Source organism: Dysidea avara, chromosome 9, assembly GCF_963678975.1.
Source record: "Dysidea avara chromosome 9, odDysAvar1.4, whole genome shotgun sequence".
Classification (NCBI taxonomy): Eukaryota; Metazoa; Porifera; class Demospongiae; order Dictyoceratida; family Dysideidae; genus Dysidea; species Dysidea avara.
In genome coordinates this window covers 18,976,861-19,000,482 of record NC_089280.1, presented here as the reverse complement: position 1 = coordinate 19,000,482, position 23,622 = coordinate 18,976,861, and the positions used below count along the sequence as shown (strand labels likewise).

The following is a 23,622-nucleotide window of genomic DNA, read 5'->3' as shown; positions in this document are numbered from 1 at the left end:
AAGAGAAGTAACTGACACTAGCTATGTCTTACATGCATATAATATTATTATGTACAATGATTTTAGAATTTTAGTTGATTTGCTATAGCTATAAACTGTGAAGTTGAATTGGGTATAGCCCTATATGGATGTCATAAAGCTTATTATGTGGTAACTATCAAGCTCAGACACATGCATGTGTTTACAGATTGACAACATTGTAGATTAAGTTGTCAACTCTGTTCAATGGAATCTGATCCTACCGCAATTTGACACTAGCTATATTATATGGGCTTTATAACAGCCATTATAGGTAGCCACAGTTACTGAATATTGGAAGCAATATGATAGTACTGAACACACATGTATAATAGGAATGTATACATGTGTTCTATACACATGTACTATACACATGTACATTACAGTGTAACTATGGTGTCATGTTTCAAGTGATTGAAAACATATCTTTTTACATGCAACTTGTTATGGTGTATGTCAGTATGTGGGTATATAGCCCAGCCAATACAAATTATACAATCACCCTATTATACACTGTACATTACCCGGTATACATTGAAAGGTAACCACTGAGTCCAAGGTTTGCATGCTATGTACACACGTGCAGTGATGGATGCTATGCTGTTGAATTATCTTTCTTATAATATAGTTTTAATTTTAAAACCCTCTGGGCTTTCAAGTCCAAAGCACAGACTACTGTATAGTTCATATGCGTTACTCCTGAGTCATCCAGCAATGCAAACACTATATTATGTCACAGTAGTTATATTATACGAAAGATGCAATGTTGTAGAATCAATCATATTAGCAGCAACAGCAATGCAATGCAATGCACCCAAAACTAATAGACATATATTATAATCATGCAGGCATCATGCATGACCTCATGCACTACAGTGTAATAATGTAACAGCAAGGCTAACCTTGAAGGCTTTGTACATATTGTGAGCCGATATCTATATATCAATTAACCCTTAAACGCGCACGCGAATTTACGAAATATTGCACTGAAATCGCAAGGGCCATTTAAGTGGCCCTCCATATTTGGCACAGAGGTGCGCGCGCTAGGATTACGTGATCGTGAAACGGTTTAGTGCAACGGAAAGCCACGTTTCTGGGCTTTAATTCGAGCTCAAGAACTTTGTGCTGTGATTAAAGATAAGCGAGATATGGATGAAAATACTGTTGTTGATCAACTTTTCTATACCGACACCGACGATGACTGGAACAACTCGGACGAAGAGGACTCTTTTGTCCATGGAGAAGACTCTTTTGTCCTTGATAGGCTTACCAGGGAACAAGACGGTAAAATGGCGGACAGATGAATCGGTCCTATCACTTCGCCTGCCATTATAGATGATTATGGCGATGTGGAAGAAAATGATCGTGAGAAAGAGTTCAGCAACGACGAAGAAGACGTTGAGGAAGAAACAAACAATGATTATGAAGGTATAATGCTTTTCACATGTTTTATAACTTGAGTCCTGCTTCTTCTAATAGCTGATGTGAGATATTGTGAAGGTCATGATGAGTCAAGCCATCCTGGACCATCTGGGCTACATAGTGGAGTGAGTGACGGTGGGATGGGTAGCCTGGAAACTGAATACACCTGTAGTGGTTCTCCTGTGGCTTACTATGGTTCTCCTGTTAGTTCTTCCCTGCGCTCTCGTTCTTCTCCATATGCCCCATTTTCACCTAGTGATAGAGTCAGGGACTACTCACCATCTCCATCTGATCCTTTGTCTGGTAGAAATAGAGGTAGAGGGAGGGGTAGGGGTAGGGGAACTGTGTCTCCAATGGATCTTGTGCCTAGTCGAGGTAGGAGGAAAGGTACTGGTAGGGGTAGAGGTACCGGTAGGGGTAGGGATTTGGCTATTGATTATGGTTATACTCTAGAGTGCTGTTTCACACCTGTGAATGATCGTAGGACCATCAAAAGCTTCAGGGAGCAACTGGCTACTAAACTTTTATGTCAACATAGCTCACGCCAGCATGGAGGACGTCAATCACAGGCTCTTCCACCTCAATCGCCTGCGAGGCTTGAGGAACGCCATTTCATAGAGAACCTTGGGACTGACGGTGACTGCAGTGTGTTCTGACCGGAAGACACATAGAAAACGTACTAAGTATGGCTGCGTAAATTGTGGAATGGTTCATTTGTGCCTTGAAAATTGTTTTAAGATATACCACACCAAGGAAAACTATAAATAAATAAGGGGTGTATGCTATTTACTGTGTCTTAGACTTTTTACAGGTTCAGCCGATGTATATAGTTTAGATGTGTTGACAGTATTATCTGTTTAGTTATGTACAGAGCTGTTTGTAATTCAGGTTTTTCCACGATTGTGGTTTTTTTTTTCTCTGAAATCACTTGGATCGGTGGTTTCTAAATGAGGCAAACCCTTCACTGAGTAAAGATCCCAGCTCTTTAGTGTATATATTTCATGTACATTTTATGTTTGAAAAGTTTTTCAAATTCCAATGCTAATAATACTTTATGTTTGATGAACAGTGCATGATAAAATGGATTGCTGTTGGTATTTGATTGACCAGTCACCAGAATACGTCTTGGCAGCACGTTGAAACGCCACAGTGATTGTGTTGGAGTTCTTTGTTACATGCCTACAGGGTAAAAATAATTATGAGAATATGACAATTTTTTTTCAATTCACAACTACCTGAGAGTTGTAGCTATGTCAATGGAATTTCACCATCTTGTATCAAGGGTACCACCCTTTCTAAACACCAAGTGTTGAGGCGAATGGACAGAGGAGCTGCCTACCATGATGATTAGTTCCAAATGATGCGCGTATTGCTGTGGATAAATGGAGAAGTATTATTGATAAAAGCATAATAATAATATTGGATAAACCCCTGGTTATCCACCGTCTGTGTACCAAGTTACAAGCTGATACATCAAGGATTTTCACAGATACAGTCGTGTAAAGACGTGCGGTTACTTCGCACAATTGTGTGAATACCACAAGTTTTTTCTAAAATTCATAAATACCTGAGAGTTGCAGCTATGTCAATTAAATTTCACCACCTTGTATCAAGGGTACAACTCTTTCTCGACACCAAGTATTGAGGCGAATCGCCAACGGAGCCACCTACCATGACGGTTATTTCCAAGTTATGCGCATATTACTTCGGATAAATAGAGAAGCATTAATGATAAACAATTGATAGTCACGATGGGTAAACCCCAGGGTATCCACCATCTGTGTACCAAGTTTCAAGTTGATACGTCGAGGATTTTCAGAGATACAGCCTTGTAAAGACGCGCGATTATTTTCGCGAAAGTAAGCATAAACTTTCGTGCGTTTTCGGTGTAATAAATAATAGGGCCATTATAATGGCCTTTGCGCGTTTAAGGGTTAAAGCCTTCAAGGTCACTATAGTTTCTAAGGAATACAATTGAAACTAGCATTTCTGAAAAACAGACAACAAAGTATGCAAAGCTTTATAAAAGTGTAGCGTTGACCAAAGCAGACTTAAAGACATATATACATCATTTATACAGTATAGCCATCATGCTTACCTATACACAAACGCAGAATTCAAGATACTGCATTAATGAATAATTAAGTAAATAAACAACACAATATACACTGTCATAACATGTATCTGATAATATAGCACCAATGTTAACTCTCAAGAGTACATGTACATGTATAGGGTGTGCCAATGCCAGGGGGTTCCAGGAAACTCCTTTCGGATTACCTGAAATTGAATCTTCATGCAGGTTTCCAGAATCTGAAATCTATCATCTGAACAAAATTTTGGTGAAAAGATTGAGATACTCTAATAAAGCAGTCAGGCAATATAAACTACTGTAATCAGCAGTCACTTAACTGAATAGTAGAAACTACTTCCTGTGTTGTATGCCCATTAGCCTGATGGCACCCGACTCTTCACACAAAGTATAAGGGTCTGGTGAACATAGCATGCGTGCATACAAGCATATACACTAGCTAGTCGTACAGTCAGTTGGAAAAACAACTGTCCAATTGGAATGAAGAATCCATTACTTTCCATTATTAGTTTTTCCATCCATTCGTTTCCATTAGTTTTCATTATGTAATCGGTTCTTCTAAGGCTAAGAGTTGCAATGAAGAGCTATTTTACAACATGATGCAATAAATAAGGTAATGTTGAAAGACTTCTAAAACATAGGCGTAGCAAGATATTTTTAGATAGGGGGCTCTAGTTCGGTGCTGAAGAGCAAAAAAAAAAAAAAAAAAAAGGTCGACAAGCTAAGAATGGCTGCCCTCCACTAATTGTATCACTGCTAAAGCACATAAAAATCCTTATTCACAACTTCATAGTTTGCTAAACTGCTTCTCTGAGTCCTTTGACTGCTTTATTAGAGTACCTGACTGCGCTATTAGAGTATCTCGATCTTTTTTGCATTTACAATCAGAAAATCGCAAGGGTTGCTACGCCTATGTAAAACACAAGTAATATTTATAATATTACTTTACAGTACATGATATATACAACAGCATTGGTACAGAGAGTAAAATTACATATGCATGTATTGAAGGCCTATACTAGCAATCGGACGAATCGGTGCCAGTAGTGAGCCTGGGTGTAAAATTAATTTAATAAATACATTATTATTTTGTGTATGTAAATAAAATTACCAAAAGTAATTGTGTGATCATGGTTACAACAATTAGTGCATGGACAGAAATAGTGACGAGAACAAGGATTATATCTGAATCAAAATTAAATACAAAATGATACCAGAAGATATTCCTAATTTACTGTAATAAAGTTGTGTATGCTATGTTAATCATGCCAGACCCTTACTTTATGCAAAGTGTTGGGTGCCACCAGACTATACCCTTGTATGGCCATGTAAAAGCCGATTAACACCGATTCAGTTAATTAATCGTTTTGCCTCTCGAATTCCAGTCAAATAAGCACCATGAACTGTAGAGTAGTACTCTTTAGTGGTCGCTTCTCCAGCAAACAGTACCTGATTGTTGTTTAGTGGCTCTCTCAATTTTGTTATGTTAGCCGAAGTGTTTACATCAGCAAGGTGTACAGTGTAACAACCATTAAATAAAGGATCTGACTGCCATTTGTGCATGTGAACATCCACTATCTTGGGAATATGATGTTTGAACACTTTGCTGAGAATGTAAGTAAATGCTTCTATAATCTCTTCCTTGCTGGCCTGCTCAACACAAGCCACAGTACTTCCAGTTACCCACGACTCATACAGATTGGAGTTTTGAATCCTTTCCAGCAGAAACAGTTCAGTTGCCCATGGAAATTTTTTGTTTATTACTGGATCATGTTTGTCGTCTGGGCGCCACAAGATCATTAGTGGAATTAGACTGTATTTACTGGTGATCTCCTGGTCAAATTGCAGTACTATTTTTCCAACTTGAGCAAAGCCAATGCTTCGAATGGCTATCTGTTTCTCAGTAGATAACGCAGGTATGAACAATGATTGTTCGTTTGGTGACAAGCTCTCATCCAGACAACGTTTCTTTAGCACACCAAGTGGAACAGTGACAATTACATGATCAGCTTCATACTGGCATCCATTTTTACACGTGACCAATGCAGGACTGTTTTCTATATTAATGCTTAACACCTCTGTGTTGTAGTGGATACACTTAGGCAGGTCAGCCACCAGCTTCTGTGTCAAGTAGCCATAAGAGTAGATGTTTTCAAATCTGACCTCACGATCTCCAGGCAGGTTACGGTAGCTTCCATTGATGCCGATACCTCTGCAATGATCTCCACCTTCGGATATTGTCAGCCAGTTTACAAATGTATCAAACATGCTCTTCACATAAGGAGGAGTCTTCAAAGCATCACCAGAGAAACATTTTGTGAATTCAGCATCCAAGTAGCTATACAAGTCATTGTACATACTAGCCCAAGTGGAAGAGTTATTGGTGCCTTCAAAATCATCAGCTAAGTTAGAGAACATGTTCCAATATTTCATTACAACTTCACTGGATATTGTCTCTCCATTAGTCAGAACAGCAGAAAGAGTTGATTTGTCCCACATCTCAGGATTTTCTCGTCTTTCATCGGATATCATGCCATAGTGTTTGGCTAGCTGGTAGATAGCGTTGTGCTCTCCAGCGCCATGAATGAATGTAGCTCCGAATTCTACCGGAGTATTGTCTATGTTTCCAGTAAACATTCGCCCACCAGCTCTGTTTGAAGCCTCTAGAATGACAACATCGAAAAGATCATGTTTGTAAAGTTCCCTCGCAGCAGCGATGCCAGCTATTCCAGCACCAACAACGATTACTTTCTTCTTTAATTCAATCCTGCTACTCATGACCGCCTGATAACGTTGGCACTAGCTTCACTGTAGCTTATAAATTATTTTATATTGAATCTCTTCAGAAGTCGGATGTGACGCAACACGCTAGCTACACTTAGTCTGGCAGCGCCCGCCCCTTCGCATAAAGAGGAAGGGTCTGGTCACTCTAGCATTACGGGGTTGTAACGATGGAATGTAATTAAACAATGATGTCACAATAATGGCAGCAAGAATGGCAACAGCCACACAAAATAAGCAGTTCGTGAGATAGGCTGCTAACATAATCGAGATTCTTTCCATATTGATTAGGCAGCTTTACGAGTACATCGGTTCTAACTACAAGGCTCTTTCACTACCTCCATCTTTTGTTCTTTTATTAAAGAACATCCTATTGGCGACTACAAGCAGCCTAAATCATATCGCATCTTCACAAAAACTCTTTCACGCATTACGGTATCTATGATAACTCCGAAACAAACGGCACAAATATTTAGTAATTACCAAAAACGCAATCTGATTGGTGTTACCTGTTTTCGGTAACACGCTACAAATTTTGAATGCTAGAGTGACCAGACATTTCCTCTTTATGCAAAGGGGCGGGCGCTGCCAGACTAAGCTACACTGAAGCATAGCTAAACCCACGCGCTACCGGTAGCCTTGAGCAAAAGCTTAAAGCGACTTATTTATCAAACACATACGTACAACACATTTTGGAATGACATGCATAAGCGTATACGCAGTCTGCCGCGGCATGGCGGCTCGTGATGCTTACTTGGCGCCCCAGCCGGTTACTAAACAGCAAAACTACAGTTCCAGCTCCTCCCACATTCTACAGTTTTAGCTGCACTGCTAGATCTTTTCAGCCATGCCATCAGCATACCATGCAGCTTATTATAATAAATCCATGCATGTATACTCTTCAAGACATGCATGCACCAGTTAAAAGCAATTGTGTCATAGAGCTAACTACTCAACCAAAAGGAATGAGTAAGCAAGCAGCTTATGTCCAATTTAAACACATAATGCAGGGAACTGCATGCAAGAGAGCTGTATAGCAGGGTCGAGTTCTTTCAAAATAGTCAGTTTTAGTAATAATTATAGGTCTGCATTATTGATCACGTTGTAGGAACCACAGCAGACAAATGGTGGTTAAGTTCAGGATTGCACTAAAAACTTAACTTGCACACTGAAAAGTGAAAACTCTAAAATCTGTTTCTTATTTTAGTATTATAGACTGATACTTGTGACAAGTTTCAGTAGAATGTTACTGCAACTGTATTTTATACACTATAAATTCAGAAGTATGATACTAGTTCGTACTAATGGTATATGCTCACTTAGTATGATGTACAGAAATATGTACATCATGTCATACTAAGTGATCGCAGGTAGCATACCATCAGTATGAACTTCATACTTCTGAATTAATTTTACTGTGTATACTTCACAGTTTCTTAGTGTGATATATAGATACGACGGTTATAGTAAAGCATTTGCTACCAAACTTGTCTTCTTGCACGCATTTTGTTTATACTTTTCAGTTTTACATAGCCACTAATTCGTGTTAAATATGTAAGGACAGTTTTGTTCCTATACACAGTAAAACTGAACTAGTGTACTATAACATGTCCCCAGTTTTAGCACACTATACACATGTGCTCATATAGGTATTATATAGTACACAAATGTGCATGATCATTGTGTACAAAATTTATTGAATTAGCACACTTAAAACGGTACGTATGTTAAAACAGCACACCATAATAAGTACATAATATGTGCTAAAATCTAACATGTCAAATTAGCACACCAATGTGCTGTTTTAGAGATCTGGTGTGTGTTTTGTTTTAGCACACTTTCATTCATTTTAACATGCATCGTGCATGATGTGCTAAAATGACACACACCTATATGGGCTAAATTATAGCATGTACAAAAATAATGGAGTAACATGCACATGCGCTGAAACTGAAAACAGTTTTAGTGTGTTGTTTTAACACACCTGTTTTTACTGTCAGCAGCCGGACATTAATTCGAGCTACAATTGACCCTTTAATATCCTCTGTGTGTTCCTCGATACAGGATATTAGTTTTACCACAACACTGAAAAAGATTACTTTGTAACCACATGCCACTACATGCCACATTGGTTTATATAAATAACGTCACCAAATATTTACATAGGTATACAATTATGACATCACACTGCGTCATGTATATGCCATTATATTATCATTCTCTTATATAGTTAACTCTGAGAAATGGTAACTATAGCTACTCTGTTCCATTTGCAAAGCAGTACATATTTCACTAGACATAATTAAGAACCACATACTGTGTAGGTTGGTATTTTATTAGAGATGGTCTCATAAAACATTTACTGAATTTAATAATGCACTTTGCAGTGTTTTTTCTTGACTATGATGCTCACCATTCAAGATGAAACATCTCATTGCCCCTATAAGGTGCCTTGTGGCACTTATGGGCTCCTCTGCTTCTGCTAACCTACAAAACCGGACCTATGCACGAGTATTTTGGTTTGTAAAACACCGGAACAACATAATAGGAAAGTCTGGTACTTTTAAAAGGAAATACCAACCAAATTTTTGTCTTCCTGCATGCATTTCGTTTACTTTTCAGTTTTACATACAATATGTGACCAGGCCTGCAAAAACAGGGCATGTGGGTACAGACTACACCCTGTTACATAACAGGCTATATCTCAGTGCTGAGATATGTATTCTGTAACTTTTAGTATAAAGCCAATTAGATGTTTAATAGAGGACAAAAGTTGCATGACCACATATATAGCACAGTGGCAGATAAAACGTTATGGGCGATGAAAGTTTGAAAAAGTATAAATTTTATGTGCCCACATGCTCTATTTTGCAGGCCTATAGTCACATATAGCTAATTGATGTTAGGACAGCTTTGTTCCTATATACACAGTAAGCACGTCCCCGGTTTTAGCACACTACTCATGTGTACATGTACTGAAACTGGAAACATTTTAGTGTGATGTTTTACCATACCTGTTTTTACTGTCAGCAGCCAGACATTAATTTTGTGTCATTGAGCACAGATAACTTCACTATTGACCCTTTAATATCCTGTGAGTGTTCCCTAACACAGGATATTAGTTTTGCCACAACAAAAGATTATTTTGTGACCATAACTACTACACTGCCACATTAGTTTATATAGCATCACCAAATATTTACATAGACATGCACACATCACAATTATGACATCACTCTGTGTCATGTATGACATTTCATGTATTATTCTCTTCAATACTTAGCTCTGAGAAATGATAACTACTCTGATCTATTTGCAAAGCAGTATACAGAACCACATAATTGTACTGTAGGCTGGTAGTTTATATGTTAGAGATAGTGGTCTCACAAAACATTTATTTAATAATATTAATGCACTTTGTAGTGTTTCTACTTTTTTTTCATCACTTTCATGGTCACCATACAAGCTGATTGCTCATAAGGTGCCTTGTGCTCCTCTGCTTCTGCTAACCTACATAGCCTATGCAAAACACCCACACATATAGGAAAGTCTTACACTCTTAAAAGGAAATACTACAACGAAAATGCCAGTTTATAAGCATTCAGTACTGGGATTATGGACAATAAACTATTTTAGGACATTTTATACAGTTTGTGAACAACATTAAAAACAAGAAAGCAAATTGATATAATGATGTGTGTCTCTCTATAAAGAAGCACTTTCCTGGCTTTACAACTAACGTAAAATAATTTTACATTAAAAAATTATGTGTAGCTAAGTATGTGTTGTGTGCAACTATGGTGTAGCTATAACTGTAGGTATCCAGCTAGTAACCTTAACAGAACCCATTATGTTAGCTTGCTCTAGTAGCATCTTTCATTAGATCATGACTTTACTGCATACTAGCCTGCACTGACCGGCCTGTTGCATATATGTGGTATACAGATTATAATGAACATTTTATTTTTGTGCATTTTTGTGCAATACCCTACATGATCATGACACATGCAGGATATTAGTTTTGCCACAACAAAAGTATAGTCTACCACCATAGCAACCACTGCCATATTTGTAATAGTATCACATAGTTACATTATGGCTGTACATCTGATGCCATATTACAATATTCTCAGAAGACATTGAGCTCTGAGAAATGATGTAATGATAGCAGTATTCAGCTGCACATAGCTAATGTTATGGTTTCAATGCTAACAAAGCTGTGGAAAGTATTAGCTTTTTCAGAATCAATTAACTCATGTACTCTTAATGGATTCACAAAATTCAATCAACACAATGGCTGAGTGAACAGGACAGAACATACATTGCATGGAAATGATATGGACACGAAGAATTTGTTTAATCACAACTCGGTTGTGGGATATTTTTCAGGGTTATAGACTCTGACTCCCTGCACGGGTTTTAACCTCATGCAGGTCCCAGCTAGCACTTCTGATGATGGTATATACATGTATTATACATAAGTGTCATGGAGTTTTGACCACACAGACTCTAGCTGGTAGGGCTGGGCAATAGTGAATTTTTCAATGTCCAAACGATAGTAAGACACTGTTCACGATAGACGTTAGCATATAACGATAGTGAAAATCTACTTATTACCTTCACAGAGATGTGCAAGGAGGGATGTACTTATGGATATGTTTTTGACTAAGAGACTAAATAGCCTTTTTTAGACTGATTTTTGTTTCCAAATATTATTTTTTCAAGTATTTTGCATGAATATTTGCATATTTTGACATTTTAATTACTGTCCGATAGTAATTTTTCAAACGATAGGCGATACACGATAGCGCTACTATCCCGACATTCCGATATGTTCATACTATCCCCCAGCCCTACTAGCTGGTACCTATGTAAGTAGTGCACACATACCCAGTGCTGGTTTTAACAGAGGCTTTGCTTTTAGTGACACACAGTTGATTTCAGTGTACATTAATTTGTATGCTTAATTATAAGCCACTGCTGATGTGATTGAAACATTGCTGCACATTTGAGACAATGTAATAGTTTTATGACTGACATACTGACATCAGCTGCAGCCTTGCAAAATTTCTGACTATAATTTTCTGTTTAACTAGACATTTGAATGATGTTGAAAATAAATTGCTTCCATTTCGGCCTAAAATTAATGCTAATTAAAGTTGAGGTATGATGAAGCCTTGAATGGTTTTTTCTGTATCATTTCTGCATGGATACGGGAAGAAGGGGGGAAAGCTAACTATAGTTTTCCAACACCTCCTACTCTTAGAAATTTTATTGTCAGAACCACACAGTTAAGGCTTAGGGCATGCCAACATGAAATGCCTCAACAGAAAACATTTATATTCCATATCATTGGCAGACTTGCATACATAGAGGAACTCTACTCTGTATTGTACGTATAGTTTGCATTACGATCCATGCCTGTATTGGCTATAGCTGCACAAGAAATATGAGGATATATGTGACCGGATCTGTGAAAAGGGGTCTTATAGCCTTTCTAATTGCATTTACTTGGCAATCCATAACATGACGTGTGTGTACGGTATACCAGCCTGAAATTTGGTAACCTTACACTCCTAAAATAGCACTATTCCTGGACGTAATTTTAAGACAATGGGTTAAACACATGATGAGTTATGACTCATCAAACTTGGAATTTTGGAAAGGCTATAGACCCCTTTTTGCAGATCCGGTCACATATGTTCATACCGTATCTCATAGTCATGAAAGTTAGGAAAATACATTATAAGGATGTTATTCTCATGCTACGTATTAATATGGATTACTAGTTTGAGTAACCACACATGCAGACTTTCTTATGTTTGTTTCAGTAAGACACAGTGAAACATAAAAATTCTGAGTAGCTATCAGTTTCTCAGAAATCCACCTTAGTTGTGTGTGTATAATATTTCATTCAAAACATATAATTCATGCATGCAAACCTTATAAAGCCATCAATTTCTTTGGCCACAATAACATTTAGTGAAATAGCACAACCATCTGACAGTCAACAGTTGACTGCAGATGGTAACTGTGTTTTTAACTTAATGATGCTTTTGATAAATTTATTGAGATTTCTGACAGATTTGTGACCCATCGAGTGATTGTTCTTGACTGATCTATTTTCTGTAAGGTTTCAGGCCACTTGTAGGCACAAGTTCAGTGCCTGCCATCTAGCTATGCATGTCCTGAATAGGTGCAGTGATTTTACAATTTGCTAAATTATAAAGTTGAATTAGGTTTTATATATATTGGCTACATGTATGTCATAAAGCTTGTAACTATCAAACTCAAGGCACATGTTTAGAGATTGACAAATTGTATTAAGTTGTTAACTCTGTTCAATGGAATCTGATCCTACTGCAATTCAACACTAGCTATACATATGGGAAGTTATTCTTTACAACAAACAGGTATTATGCAGGTAGTTACAATCAAATGAAAATAATAGTGCTGAACACATGTAGGAATGCATGTATTCTACACATTGCTGTGTAACTATGGAGTACATATTTACATAGAACTTGTTGGCGTATTGTATGTGGGAATATAGCCCAGCCAATACAAAGTGTATACGATCACTGCCATATCGGGTATGCATTGAAAGGAAGCCACTGCGTCCAAGGTTTGCATGCTATATACACGCTTAGAGTGATGGATGCAATGCTGTTGAGTTATCTTCCTCATAAAAGTATGTAATTCAATTTTAAACGCTCTGGGTTTTCAAGTCCAAAGCACATACTAGTACTACATAGTTCACATGCATCTCATCCAGGAATCAAACACTATTATGTCACAATGGTTTATGTATAGTCACCAAGAGATGCAATGTTGCATATTAGCAGCCAAAATGCAATGTAACACATGCAAAAGTATCATGTGCTGGACCTCATTTACATCATAGGTGTAGCAACCCGGGGGGGGGGGGGGGGGGGGGGGGGGCAAGGGGGCCTGTAGCCCCCCTTGCAATTTTCTGAATGTAGAATCTTATAGAGAATCTTATAACAAGAGAATCTGGCTCTCCCTAACCACCTACTGTCTACAACTTGGCCTATTTGTGCCCCTCCCATTGTATCCATCTCTGATATGTCGTATACCTTAAACCTCCATGCTTTTCAACACTGCAAGGTAATGACCTGGATGGACACCTCCCTTGATCAGCTTTTGGATATGACTATCCCTAGCTTGTCTATGCAGATGTAAAGTTCAGTATATTTACTACTGCATATTTTTATGGCTTCCCCAATACATTTTCTGTTGATTTTATTTGTCAGGTTCTTTAAGCATGATGGATTGATAGTTTTAGTGGCCCAGTATCTAATATTAAATAGTACGAATCAAGCAAATATTGTACCAAGTTTGGTGCTTTTAAAAAGTGAACTTTTTTGCTTATAGCCGCTCTACTAATAAATAAAAATCAGTAAATTACTATGATGCATGATGCAGCAAGCATAATAATGATTTAAACTCAACCTAAGCACAGTTTTTAAATTGTAGCAATGTGTGTACGTACATTGCACCATATGATTTAGTGAGAGTCCATATGTGCATCATACATTGATATGTAGCTAAATTGTCCAATGCTTTCCAATGGCACTGATGTAGCTAGCTTATTACATCCAACTACATACGTAAACCACACTTAACAATGCAACACTTACACGTACAAAATATTTACAAAAGTCTCTGTTTCAAATTTTCTGTTTCCTGAAGCAATGTGCAGTCATTTTGCATGCAGCAAACAAACATCAACTATGAAGTTATATTGAAAGAGATATAGATATATTATCAATACAAAATGAACATTTTAAAATCCAACTATAGCTATATGGAATGCATACAACATCAAAGTAGCATGCAATGGTGTTCCAATGGCATACCAATAAATTACTGCAGCACAAATGTTATAATATAATTTGCATGTTCAGTGGAAATTTTTAATTTTAGACATCCCACAGTGAAATGGCTTTCCACATATCTTTACATTCCTCGGAATGTGAACTACTTGTAGGAAGACTGTCTGCTTTCCACATGCCTACACCATGCAGTTTGTGGTCCTTAGCAAGCTTGTATTTGGGAGTTAGAGACTTGGCGTCATCGTACCATATAACGTTTCCCTTACTCTTGTCAATGCACGTGCTTTTGCATTCAGCTATCCAAGTGTCAGAACCATCATCGTAGGATTTATGGCTGATCACTACAAAAGACCACGTTAGCATTTTACCATCACTAAATATTTTAGTTAGCCATGATCCCTTTGTAGAATCTGCTGACTAAGTTAAGCCAATTGCCAACTGAATCAGTAGATAGTGTGCATGGATGTGTCCAGTCTCGTCCACAGCAAGATAAAAATAGTGTGAGCTATTTCATCTCTTTTGGACAACACGTTTTATGTGACTCTTTTCATAGGACATGCTAACTGGGGACGTTGAAATGCTTGTTGATAGTGTTGAGGTGTTGAATGAGGCCTCACAAAACTTACCATTCTCCACTGCAGATCTTAGTGTACCGATGAGTTGTCTATAAATGTAGAAAGTGTCTCTGTGTGTGCGTGCGTGCGTGCGTGCGTGCGTGCGTGCGTGCGTGCGTGCGTGCGTGCGTGCGTGCGTGCGTGCGTGCGTGCGTGCGTGCGTGCGTGCGTGCGTGCGTGCGTGTGTGTGTAGCAACAAAAAATACACACTACTTCATGTGGTTGCTTATAGGTAGGTCATGAACTGCAGATGGAGTATCGTCCATTACATTTAAGGAAGTCCAGCACGCAAGATATTATTAGACTAAGATCAAAGGTTGCTATGGCTGCAAGGAATTACTTAGAAACTTTACATGGTAAGTACACAAATAGAATCCACGATTCTCTCTTTTAATGTGATTTGATGTTTTCAACTCTACAAATACTAGGTTTTGTGGATATTGAGACACCAACATTGTTCAAGAGAAATCCAGAGGTATTTATATTATATAGCAAGGCCTTGGTTATTTTTAAGACTCAACCAAGCCCTCAATTATCTGAATGCTACATGTGACTGTTCTATTAGACTATTTATCAACAGGCCATTAGTGTATATATGTATGCAGTATTAGAGTAGTTGAACAGTGCCATGTATGTAAATGAACCTTCATTTATCTGAATAGATTTACTTACACCCAATGATTTTGTGGGTGAACTGGTACATAGGTGTTCAGGAGTCAGTGTGATGTTGTTTTTTATTTGATGTATGTAGGGAGCACGTGAATTTATTGTTCCTACAAGATCACCAGGGAAATTTTATGCATTAACGCAAAGTCCACAACAGGTATGCTCATGGCAAATGTTGTATCTGCAACTTGTAAAGAATTTTCCTTAGTTCAAGCTTAGAGGTACTTAGAGATAATGAGTTACTCTCTAGAATTCCTATGGATATAATTACATGAAAATAACAAGGAGAAAACATCCTGACCACCTGGTAGACTCCTGTAAGCGTTCGAGCATAAATCGGATGGCTGCAGGTTCGAGGCTACCTAGGTCCAGTCATGGATTATTTCTCCTTTCTCCAACTTTTCAAACACACCTTAAGTAGTTAAAGTCTAAGTAGCTAAAGTCTTTGAGCAGGCTGTAGGACCAGGTGTCCTACAGACCTTCAGCACTTGTGCTGTAAAGCATTAATAAATAAATTTAAAAAAAATAAATAAAAAAGCAACTGTTAATGGTGGGAGGTTTTGATAGGTATGTATCATGTTCGTGTGATGGTTGGACCATATGAATGTTAAAGGTACTACCAGTTTGCTAGATGCTACAGAGATGAAGACATGAAATCTGACAGACAACCAGAGTTTACTCAAGTATGTGTATATAGCCTGGAAGGTACTTACGTCTTGTTTATGGTAGATAGACTTGGAAATGGCCTTTGTTACTCAAGAAGACATCATAGCACTGACTGAGGGACTGGTAACTCATATTTTTGCTAATGCACTTCCAACTCATCCTCAACCGAAAATTCCTTTTCCGCGTCTGACCCATGCCAAAGCCATGGAAACGGTCAGTACATAAACAAACACAGTGTATGATGTAATGTTGTGTTTCTTGTGTTCACACTCATAGTATGATTCTGATAAGCCTAAGATTGGTGAAGAAGAGTTTAATTTCCTTTGGGTGGTTGATTTTCCTCTTTTCACCAGATGTCCTTCAACTGGTAAGAAAGTTTGTCTCATGAAAACACAAGATGGGCTGTTACTATTGTTGACATACACAGGTATGTTAGAGTCATCACATCATCCATTTACAGCTCCACAACCTGATGATGTAACACTTGTTTCTACCAATCCTGAAAAAGTATGTGCTTGTAAGTATGGGCTTTTTTGTGAGCAAGCATAATATTAAACTGTGGTCTAAAGTATTCTCTCTGTGTGTGTTGTGTGATAATGCTTGTAATCTTCACAATGGATCTTATCCGCAATGACGTCAGACACATAAAAATGGCTGCAATAGTAGTAGGACTTTCATAAAATTTGTACAGGCGACTATGGGAGGAAAATTTTTGAACGATGATATCTCAGCCAATATGAAAGATATTGAGCTCTAACCTGCAGGTATGGTTATAAGGTACGTAACTGAATGACTAGTGTTAATTTGAAAAATCACTTCTATGTATATATTGTGATGTCTTATAGCCATACCTGAGGGTTAGAGCTTGATATCTTCTTTCTCGGCTAAGATATGATCATTAAAAAATTTTCCTCCCATAGTCGTCCATACAAATTTTACAAAAGTCCCACAACTATCACCACCATTTTATGGCTGTGACGTCACTGCGGATAAGGTCCATTGGTATGCCACTTGGTATGGCTGAAACATAAGGTGACTGCTACAAGTATTTGACTACCTTATTGGAGTATCATTTATGTGGCACTAAATCCTGTTCAGGGTCTTTTTAAACCAATGAAATTGTCTTGGTTTTCTCAGTGATAAGCACATTTGAAGTAATTACCAGCTTGCCGTGTTGCCTATATAGTAAAATTGTTCTCTGAAAGTATTTTGTCAAGTGTAGTGTCTAAATTTTAAAAAAAAATGTTTCTAGGTCTTTAGGGCTTTAAAATTACTAGTATGAAAAAAAAAAACTTTGTGTGTTTAAGCCACTTGATCTTACGATTCAATCTGAGCATCTCAACATCAAAGCAGTATAGAACCAATCTGACAGCTTCAAGTTTATACCAAGTAGTAACAAATCAAGTCCATTAGGCGAGTAAATGATCGAGCTACACTGCTAGAATAGGCTCATAGACAGCTTTAGGTAAGAAAACAATGACAAAATCTTGTGTCTAAATGTGATTAGAAGGCCTCACTATACTTTTAATTACATCCTCAATGGTGCCAACCTGGCCAATTGTCTCTACAAATAGCGGGTTTATCATATTCTTGAGACTCTATTTTCAGTGAAAATGGCCACCGATTGTTTATCACTAAAGGCCATTAGCAACTGATAAGGCTGTATCACCCCTAAAGCACTTGCCAAGATAGCAGGTTGTCCTAGTCACCACCTACTGTGGGGCTTGTGTTCAACAAAGTTTCAATGTCAAGTTAGTAAGATAATATTGATAAACAACAACCAATGTATTCTCCTTTCCGTAATACAACTATTTGTGAAGGATAAGTTATCATAAAACCATACAATGAAACAAACTGAGTAGTTCACACAATGAAACAAACTGAGTAGTTCACTTTGTAGTTTCACAACTGTTGGCTGTCATAGTTCAATGTACATAGCGTAAGGGACCATAAGTGGTGCACCTTTTGCGTCACTGCTCATAACATTACTGTATGACTGCATGGTGACTTCAATTGGTACATGTAATTAGTGCCTCGAGGGCTACCCAGTGGTACTACTGCCCAATGAGACGTGTGTGTTTTTTAATAGCTGCTATGATGAATCATTTCGTACAATGCTTTAGATGCATGCTACACTTCACATTGTACATAGCCACTGTATTGTTCTGAAAAGCAATAAAAATAGCAATGAAAATGCATCGGTATTATTTGTATATTGGCATGTTTCTCATAAAGAAGCAGCCATGTCATGTGGACTAACAACTTGCATTAAAAATCTTTTTTACTGACTATATCCGTTATGTATGGGTATTCTGTAGCCTTAATACAACTCATTGTGTTGGCTTCTATCTTCCTTCATTAGACTGTAACTTTACTGGTTTTCTGACCATGCGTGACCATTTCTGTCTTATTCACTCATCCATTGTGTTGATTGAGTTTTATGAAGCCATCAAGAGTGCATATGTGGTGATTCTGAAATACTTGTGTCCACATTGAAACTAAACAGTACAGCTGAACAGATTATTTAGTGAGATCTTGCTAGAATTGCAATCATTTTGTGTTGTTGTTCTGATATGAAATCACATTATATTCACTTGCATCTTAATATCTTTAATAAAATTTCAATCTACCGTGAGCATTGCTGTCTTATACACCCAACCAAATGCATTGTATAAGTCTTGTGAAACCATTGGGAGAAGTGTTTAAGAACACAGCCTTGTTAAAAGTAGTTAACAGTAAATAATTCTCACTATAGAGATCTGTTACTAGGTTGTGTATGTTAATAAGCTATTGTTTGTACATAGCTTGTGTGTCACTACTCTAGGTTAGAGGCCTTCACTATGATTTTGTGTGCAATGGAGTTGAGCTTGGTGGTGGCTCCATTAGGATACATGATGCTGCACTACAAGAATACATTTTATCCAATATATTAAAGGTATAGTGTGATATCTTATAGACCAATATAAGGGGAATGTGCTAGGTAGCTGATCAGGATATAGTGTCATTTTTGTTGGCATTGTCACATTCTGTATGTGGGATGTTGAAGTATCATGTAAACACAAATGTAGCTTAGCTTCAAGTATGAATTCTTGGTATTTCATTGCAATACATGATGTAATGCAGTAGTCAGTATAATCTTTCTTACATGATTTGCCAATACTGTATAGCCGGAAAGTTTGGCAAATTTGGTGAGTGGACGATGTTTCGCCAAACTAAAATCTGCCAACTTGTTTGTCCAATACAAATCTATATTAGTTCAACAAATTTGCCAAATTTTGTTCTAGCCAAAATCCTATCACGGCAAATTCACCAAAGTTTCCGGCTATACAGTATGACAGACTAACATGTAACATGTTGCCCATTGGAACCAGTTTACAACTGCACATACGTACACAATGCTTTTTAAAGCTTATTTTGACAGGTCATAATGTCAGACTATCTTTTATTTTGTGGCTTTTGGGTCAATAAATGACAGATGACAGGCTGTTATATTTTGAGCTCTGGTAATGTAATTCCATGAATTTGATTTGTACGTGCTAAATGTGCTACATGTAAGGAAATACGTATCATCTCGACCTCCCTTGTTGTCACACCCACCGTAGTAAAGGAAACTAAGTGTCATGATAACATAGTTGTAACTTTACAGGTTAAGGACATTGGAGTGTTTTCCCATCTACTTAAAGGACTAAGAATGGGATGTCCACCTCATGGTGGCATTGCTCTAGGTAAATGTAAACTTAAGTAGTTGTAGTATTTAGCTCACTTGATTCTTAATTGGTACATAGACTGGTGTTCAGGAATTGGTCACAAAAACCATTCCAATTTATAACATCATACTTTCTCTATCACTACTTGTCATTACATTACAGCTCAAGTAAATTGTTACCCTTTCCACTTCTGATACTCACAGATTCTTTCAAATGTGGTTTATAGCCACAATCACCCTGGTGTTACTCCTACATCCAGCTGCTATCTTAAAACAGTAAATGATGTCATAAAATGCAACCCACTGAGTAGTACAATATGTAATTTTCTGAAACTTCTTTTTATAACTTAGCTATTTGTTGCCCACCAATGGGCTATATTATTAAAGTTTCGGCCTTCTCTGGTGAACTTTATAACAATAGACAACAGCAAAAGCAAAGCAATTGATTTGTACAATGAATATACAGGAAAAAATTACAAGTGCTTTTTAAATTGGTTGTAAATCATGAAGGCAACAAGCTGTGGATGGGACTTGTCTCATTATGTTCACCACGACTAGGGAAATTCAGCAAAGTACAGCAGTTTGCGTACATACACCCTTGCTTTCAAGGAAGAAGACTGTATAAGCTTAGAAATGGCGATATAAATGTTATATTTTACGGCAATGTAAACAAACACATATAACTCATAATTGCTTAATGGCACTAAAATGAAACAAAGATATTATAATTCTTGTGAAGAGATGAATCCATTGATAACGTGTCTTGTCTCAAAAACACATTTATACAAGTAAAAAACTAGGAATTTTAAGTTGATCGTAGAAGTATGCAAACAAGAGAGATCACTTACACTGCAGATGAACATTTAATCCCTACTTTAGTCTATACCTATGACTGTCTTAGGGATTAAATGTTCACTAGTATATCTGCAAGTGTCGGCGACCTCTCTTGATTCCCTACTTTATTTGCTATGATCCCTAATCGAACTTAAAAATCCTAATTTTTCCTTATACTTATTTGTTTACTTTTTTTGTTTGTAACATTGTTATGACTGGTGAACCTGCGCATACCGCATCAAAAGAAAGAATAATGCCAGAGTTAATGTTTTCGTCTGAACATGCACTCCAAGTATCAATTACTGACTTGAAAGGGAAGTAGCTAGTCCCCTTCATTTTCAGCTATGTTCAGCCCTTTACACAACACTACAATTGAAGAACAGTAGGAGAAGCACCTCTGCAATCAATCCAGTCATCATGAAAAATACGGATGATTTATGCACCCCAACTATCAATTACTGACTCTTTTTTTAATTTCATAGGTATTGATTGAAAGCATTTAGGGTTGTACTGAAGGCACTTTCAGGCTTGGTTATGCCTGCCAAGGTACCACCAGGATGGTATTGAAGGTGATATTTTTGACCAGAAAAACCCAAACCTCCAGATCCCTAATATATAGTACTACCACACTGTAGTTGTGTTTTCACTCAGCAGGTCACAAATATGGATTGGTATTGGCTATTTATAACATACAAACACAAATCAATGCAATACTGATGCTGTATTAATCTATATGTAACACTTTCACACCTCAGATCAAAGGAACCAACCACGCTACATTTCGTATGTAGCCCAGCCGGGCCCAGCTAGCCAGGCTACATACAAAATGTAGCTGGGCTACAACTGGGCACTGATTATATAGCTAGACGTAGATGCCGAAATCAATTGTGGGGATGGAATAATACTCACGTGATTAGGATACATGACTTGGATTTCGCCATGAAAACCATACAGACGGAGAGCGTTTTGTTATCCTTGCCATCCTACGAGTTGAAAAACGTTGGGCTAAGGTGAAAACTAGTGCTATAGCTTATTCATTCAATCATTTCCGCATGTTTTCGAATATGGACACACCCCCATCACGAAGCTACCACTCTGCACGGAGTAACTACTCTACAAGCAAGCTTACCTGTCTAGGCCTTTAGTGAACTATGTAGTTTTCACATAAACGATTAAATAGCACTGATTAAAACATTAAACTCACATAATGGAAATTCTCCGTGATATTTCTAGGATATGTCCGTTTATCATACCCGAACATAACCAGAATGTAGTAGCTGCTGACCCATAATCGAAAATTTTAGGTATGCATATATAATAGATCCAGTGGCTGCACTCGTATTGGCTTGGGTGATTGATCGCCCTGTACAGACTATCACCCTAATGAGTGTTACGTATTAGCTGTAACACGAGAATTTGGGCTTTGCCTGATATGTATGCCCTCTGCCCTCAGGCAGTTGGGCATACATATCAGGCAAAGCCCTCATGCCCATGTTACAACTATTGCATACGCCATAAACCCACCTAACTTCAAAGGCAAATTTGAAGGTACATATCTTATAAGCCCTGGCTGACCATGGTACATTTAGCATGGCTGGCTATGCTACATTTTAAATGTACCATGGCCTTGATGTGGGAGCAGTACCACCAATTTCTTTTTATGAAAACTCAAGCCAAAATAGACTGTGGGAATTTATTATTGGCCACATGATGAAAGCCATGCATCCAATTTTGGATCCTACAGCACTCAGACAAAAGTGATTTTATATGTATCAATTTTTTCCTTGTGCAGGTTTTGATAGGTTGATTGCTATACTGAGTGGAGGGATACCGTTGACTGACACCATTGCTTTTCCGAAGGCAGCTCATGGGAATGACTTAATGTGTAAAGCTCCGTCAACTCTTCCACAAGATGTACTGGACATGTATCATATCCATGTAAAGAATGAAGATAGTTAGTGATTATGAGTATGTTAAATTATGGTAATGTATAATCAAATCAAAAAACAAATTGCAGAACCTACCTGTATAAAAAGGTCACCTCTCTATAAAGGCCAACTATAAATTCCATGAATGATAAGTTTACACACTAATTCACCTGTCTAATGCATACAGTCACCTACACATTAAGGCCAAGAAATTTAGGTCCGAGAGTGATTGGTTTAGACAGGTTCCACTGTATATAGAAAAGAGTTTCTACATACAACGTGGTACAGTAAAACAACAGGAAACTTGCATTGGTTCGTCAGAAGTGGATAAGGAAGAACAAAAGTACACATAACCACAACCAGACATCATAATAAGTTTTTTTATTTTTTATTATTCCACTAGGAATATACCAGTGCTGTGCATGGTCTTAATTCATTTAAGGAATGTATAACCTTCATAATTTGAGGAATTGTAAAACAATGGGCTGAACTTGCTAAGTGAATGGCTGATGTGAGTACTGTATAGTAGGGACCCGGTGTGGCCCATGGAAAAACATCCCCCAAAAACCAGCCTCACTTTTTCCTGACAACGATGAGGCAGTATTGGTTAGGTAAAATTAAGCCCAAACAAGTTTATCAATGTGCTTATGGTCCCTACTCTAGTTGAAAATTCCATTTTTGTGTACTTGTACGTAATTTAACTATAAAATTTACAAGAAGTAGTACTTCACAAAATCAGAAGATTGCAGTAGTGGCAAAGGGTGCTACAGTATGTTAATATCAAGCTTAAAGAAGACGGATTGTTTTTTTTGTTTTTGTTTTTTTTTTTTGTTTTTTTTTTGGAAGATAAACATTTTGGCTTAATACATAGATGATTAAGAACAGATAAAACATGTAATAGCATAGTACACTATACTTTCCCTTTTTTGTAATGGAGCCAAACTGCACCTTCTGCATGGCACATGCCTGCATGGTCTTATTGTCTTTAATGCCTCAGCTCTACATGTATTTACACAACTATGACATGTATTGGTCCATT

At 37.5% G+C, this 23,622-nt stretch overlaps 3 protein-coding genes and 1 long non-coding RNA gene across 6 annotated transcripts; 2 read left to right on the top strand and 2 right to left on the bottom strand.

Annotated features, from left to right (window-relative positions):
* Positions 1-1,002: 1,002 nt before the first annotated feature.
* On the top strand, positions 1,003-2,495 carry LOC136265478 (uncharacterized). 2 transcript variants are annotated; one of them, XM_066060356.1, is made up of 4 exons: positions 1,006-1,302; positions 1,354-1,446; positions 1,498-1,565; positions 1,925-2,495. In XM_066060356.1, the coding sequence occupies exons 1-4, from the start codon at positions 1,167-1,169 to the stop codon at positions 1,958-1,960; spliced, it is 333 nt and encodes a 110-aa protein (XP_065916428.1). In that variant the 5' UTR covers positions 1,006-1,166; the 3' UTR covers positions 1,961-2,495. The 2 variants fall into 2 exon arrangements, with proteins under 2 accessions (XP_065916427.1, XP_065916428.1); XM_066060355.1 differs by having other exon boundaries at positions 1,003-1,302; positions 1,498-2,495.
* LOC136265487 (uncharacterized) lies at positions 2,277-3,374 on the bottom strand. 2 transcript variants are annotated; one of them, XR_010705547.1, is made up of 3 exons: positions 3,008-3,374; positions 2,676-2,812; positions 2,277-2,619 (listed from the first exon to the last, which is right to left on the bottom strand). It is a non-coding gene; the product is annotated as an uncharacterized lncRNA (long non-coding RNA). The 2 variants fall into 2 exon arrangements; XR_010705546.1 differs by having other exon boundaries at positions 2,676-3,374.
* A 1,117-nt stretch (positions 3,375-4,491) lies between these two features.
* LOC136265471 (peroxisomal N(1)-acetyl-spermine/spermidine oxidase-like) lies at positions 4,492-6,354 on the bottom strand. The gene has a single exon (XM_066060345.1). It carries the CDS (start codon positions 6,308-6,310, stop codon positions 4,883-4,885), a length of 1,428 nt encoding a protein of 475 aa, XP_065916417.1. The 5' UTR covers positions 6,311-6,354; the 3' UTR covers positions 4,492-4,882.
* Positions 6,355-15,021: 8,667 nt separating this feature from the next.
* Positions 15,022-22,666, top strand: LOC136265484 (aspartate--tRNA ligase, mitochondrial-like). Its single transcript, XM_066060363.1, has 11 exons — positions 15,022-15,139; positions 15,212-15,258; positions 15,535-15,606; positions 15,988-16,016; positions 16,063-16,132; positions 16,179-16,328; positions 16,392-16,482; positions 16,543-16,622; positions 18,940-19,050; positions 19,762-19,840; positions 22,448-22,666. The coding sequence occupies exons 1-11, from the start codon at positions 15,034-15,036 to the stop codon at positions 22,612-22,614; spliced, it is 1,002 nt and encodes a 333-aa protein (XP_065916435.1). The 5' UTR covers positions 15,022-15,033; the 3' UTR covers positions 22,615-22,666.
* Positions 22,667-23,622: the final 956 nt, after the last annotated feature.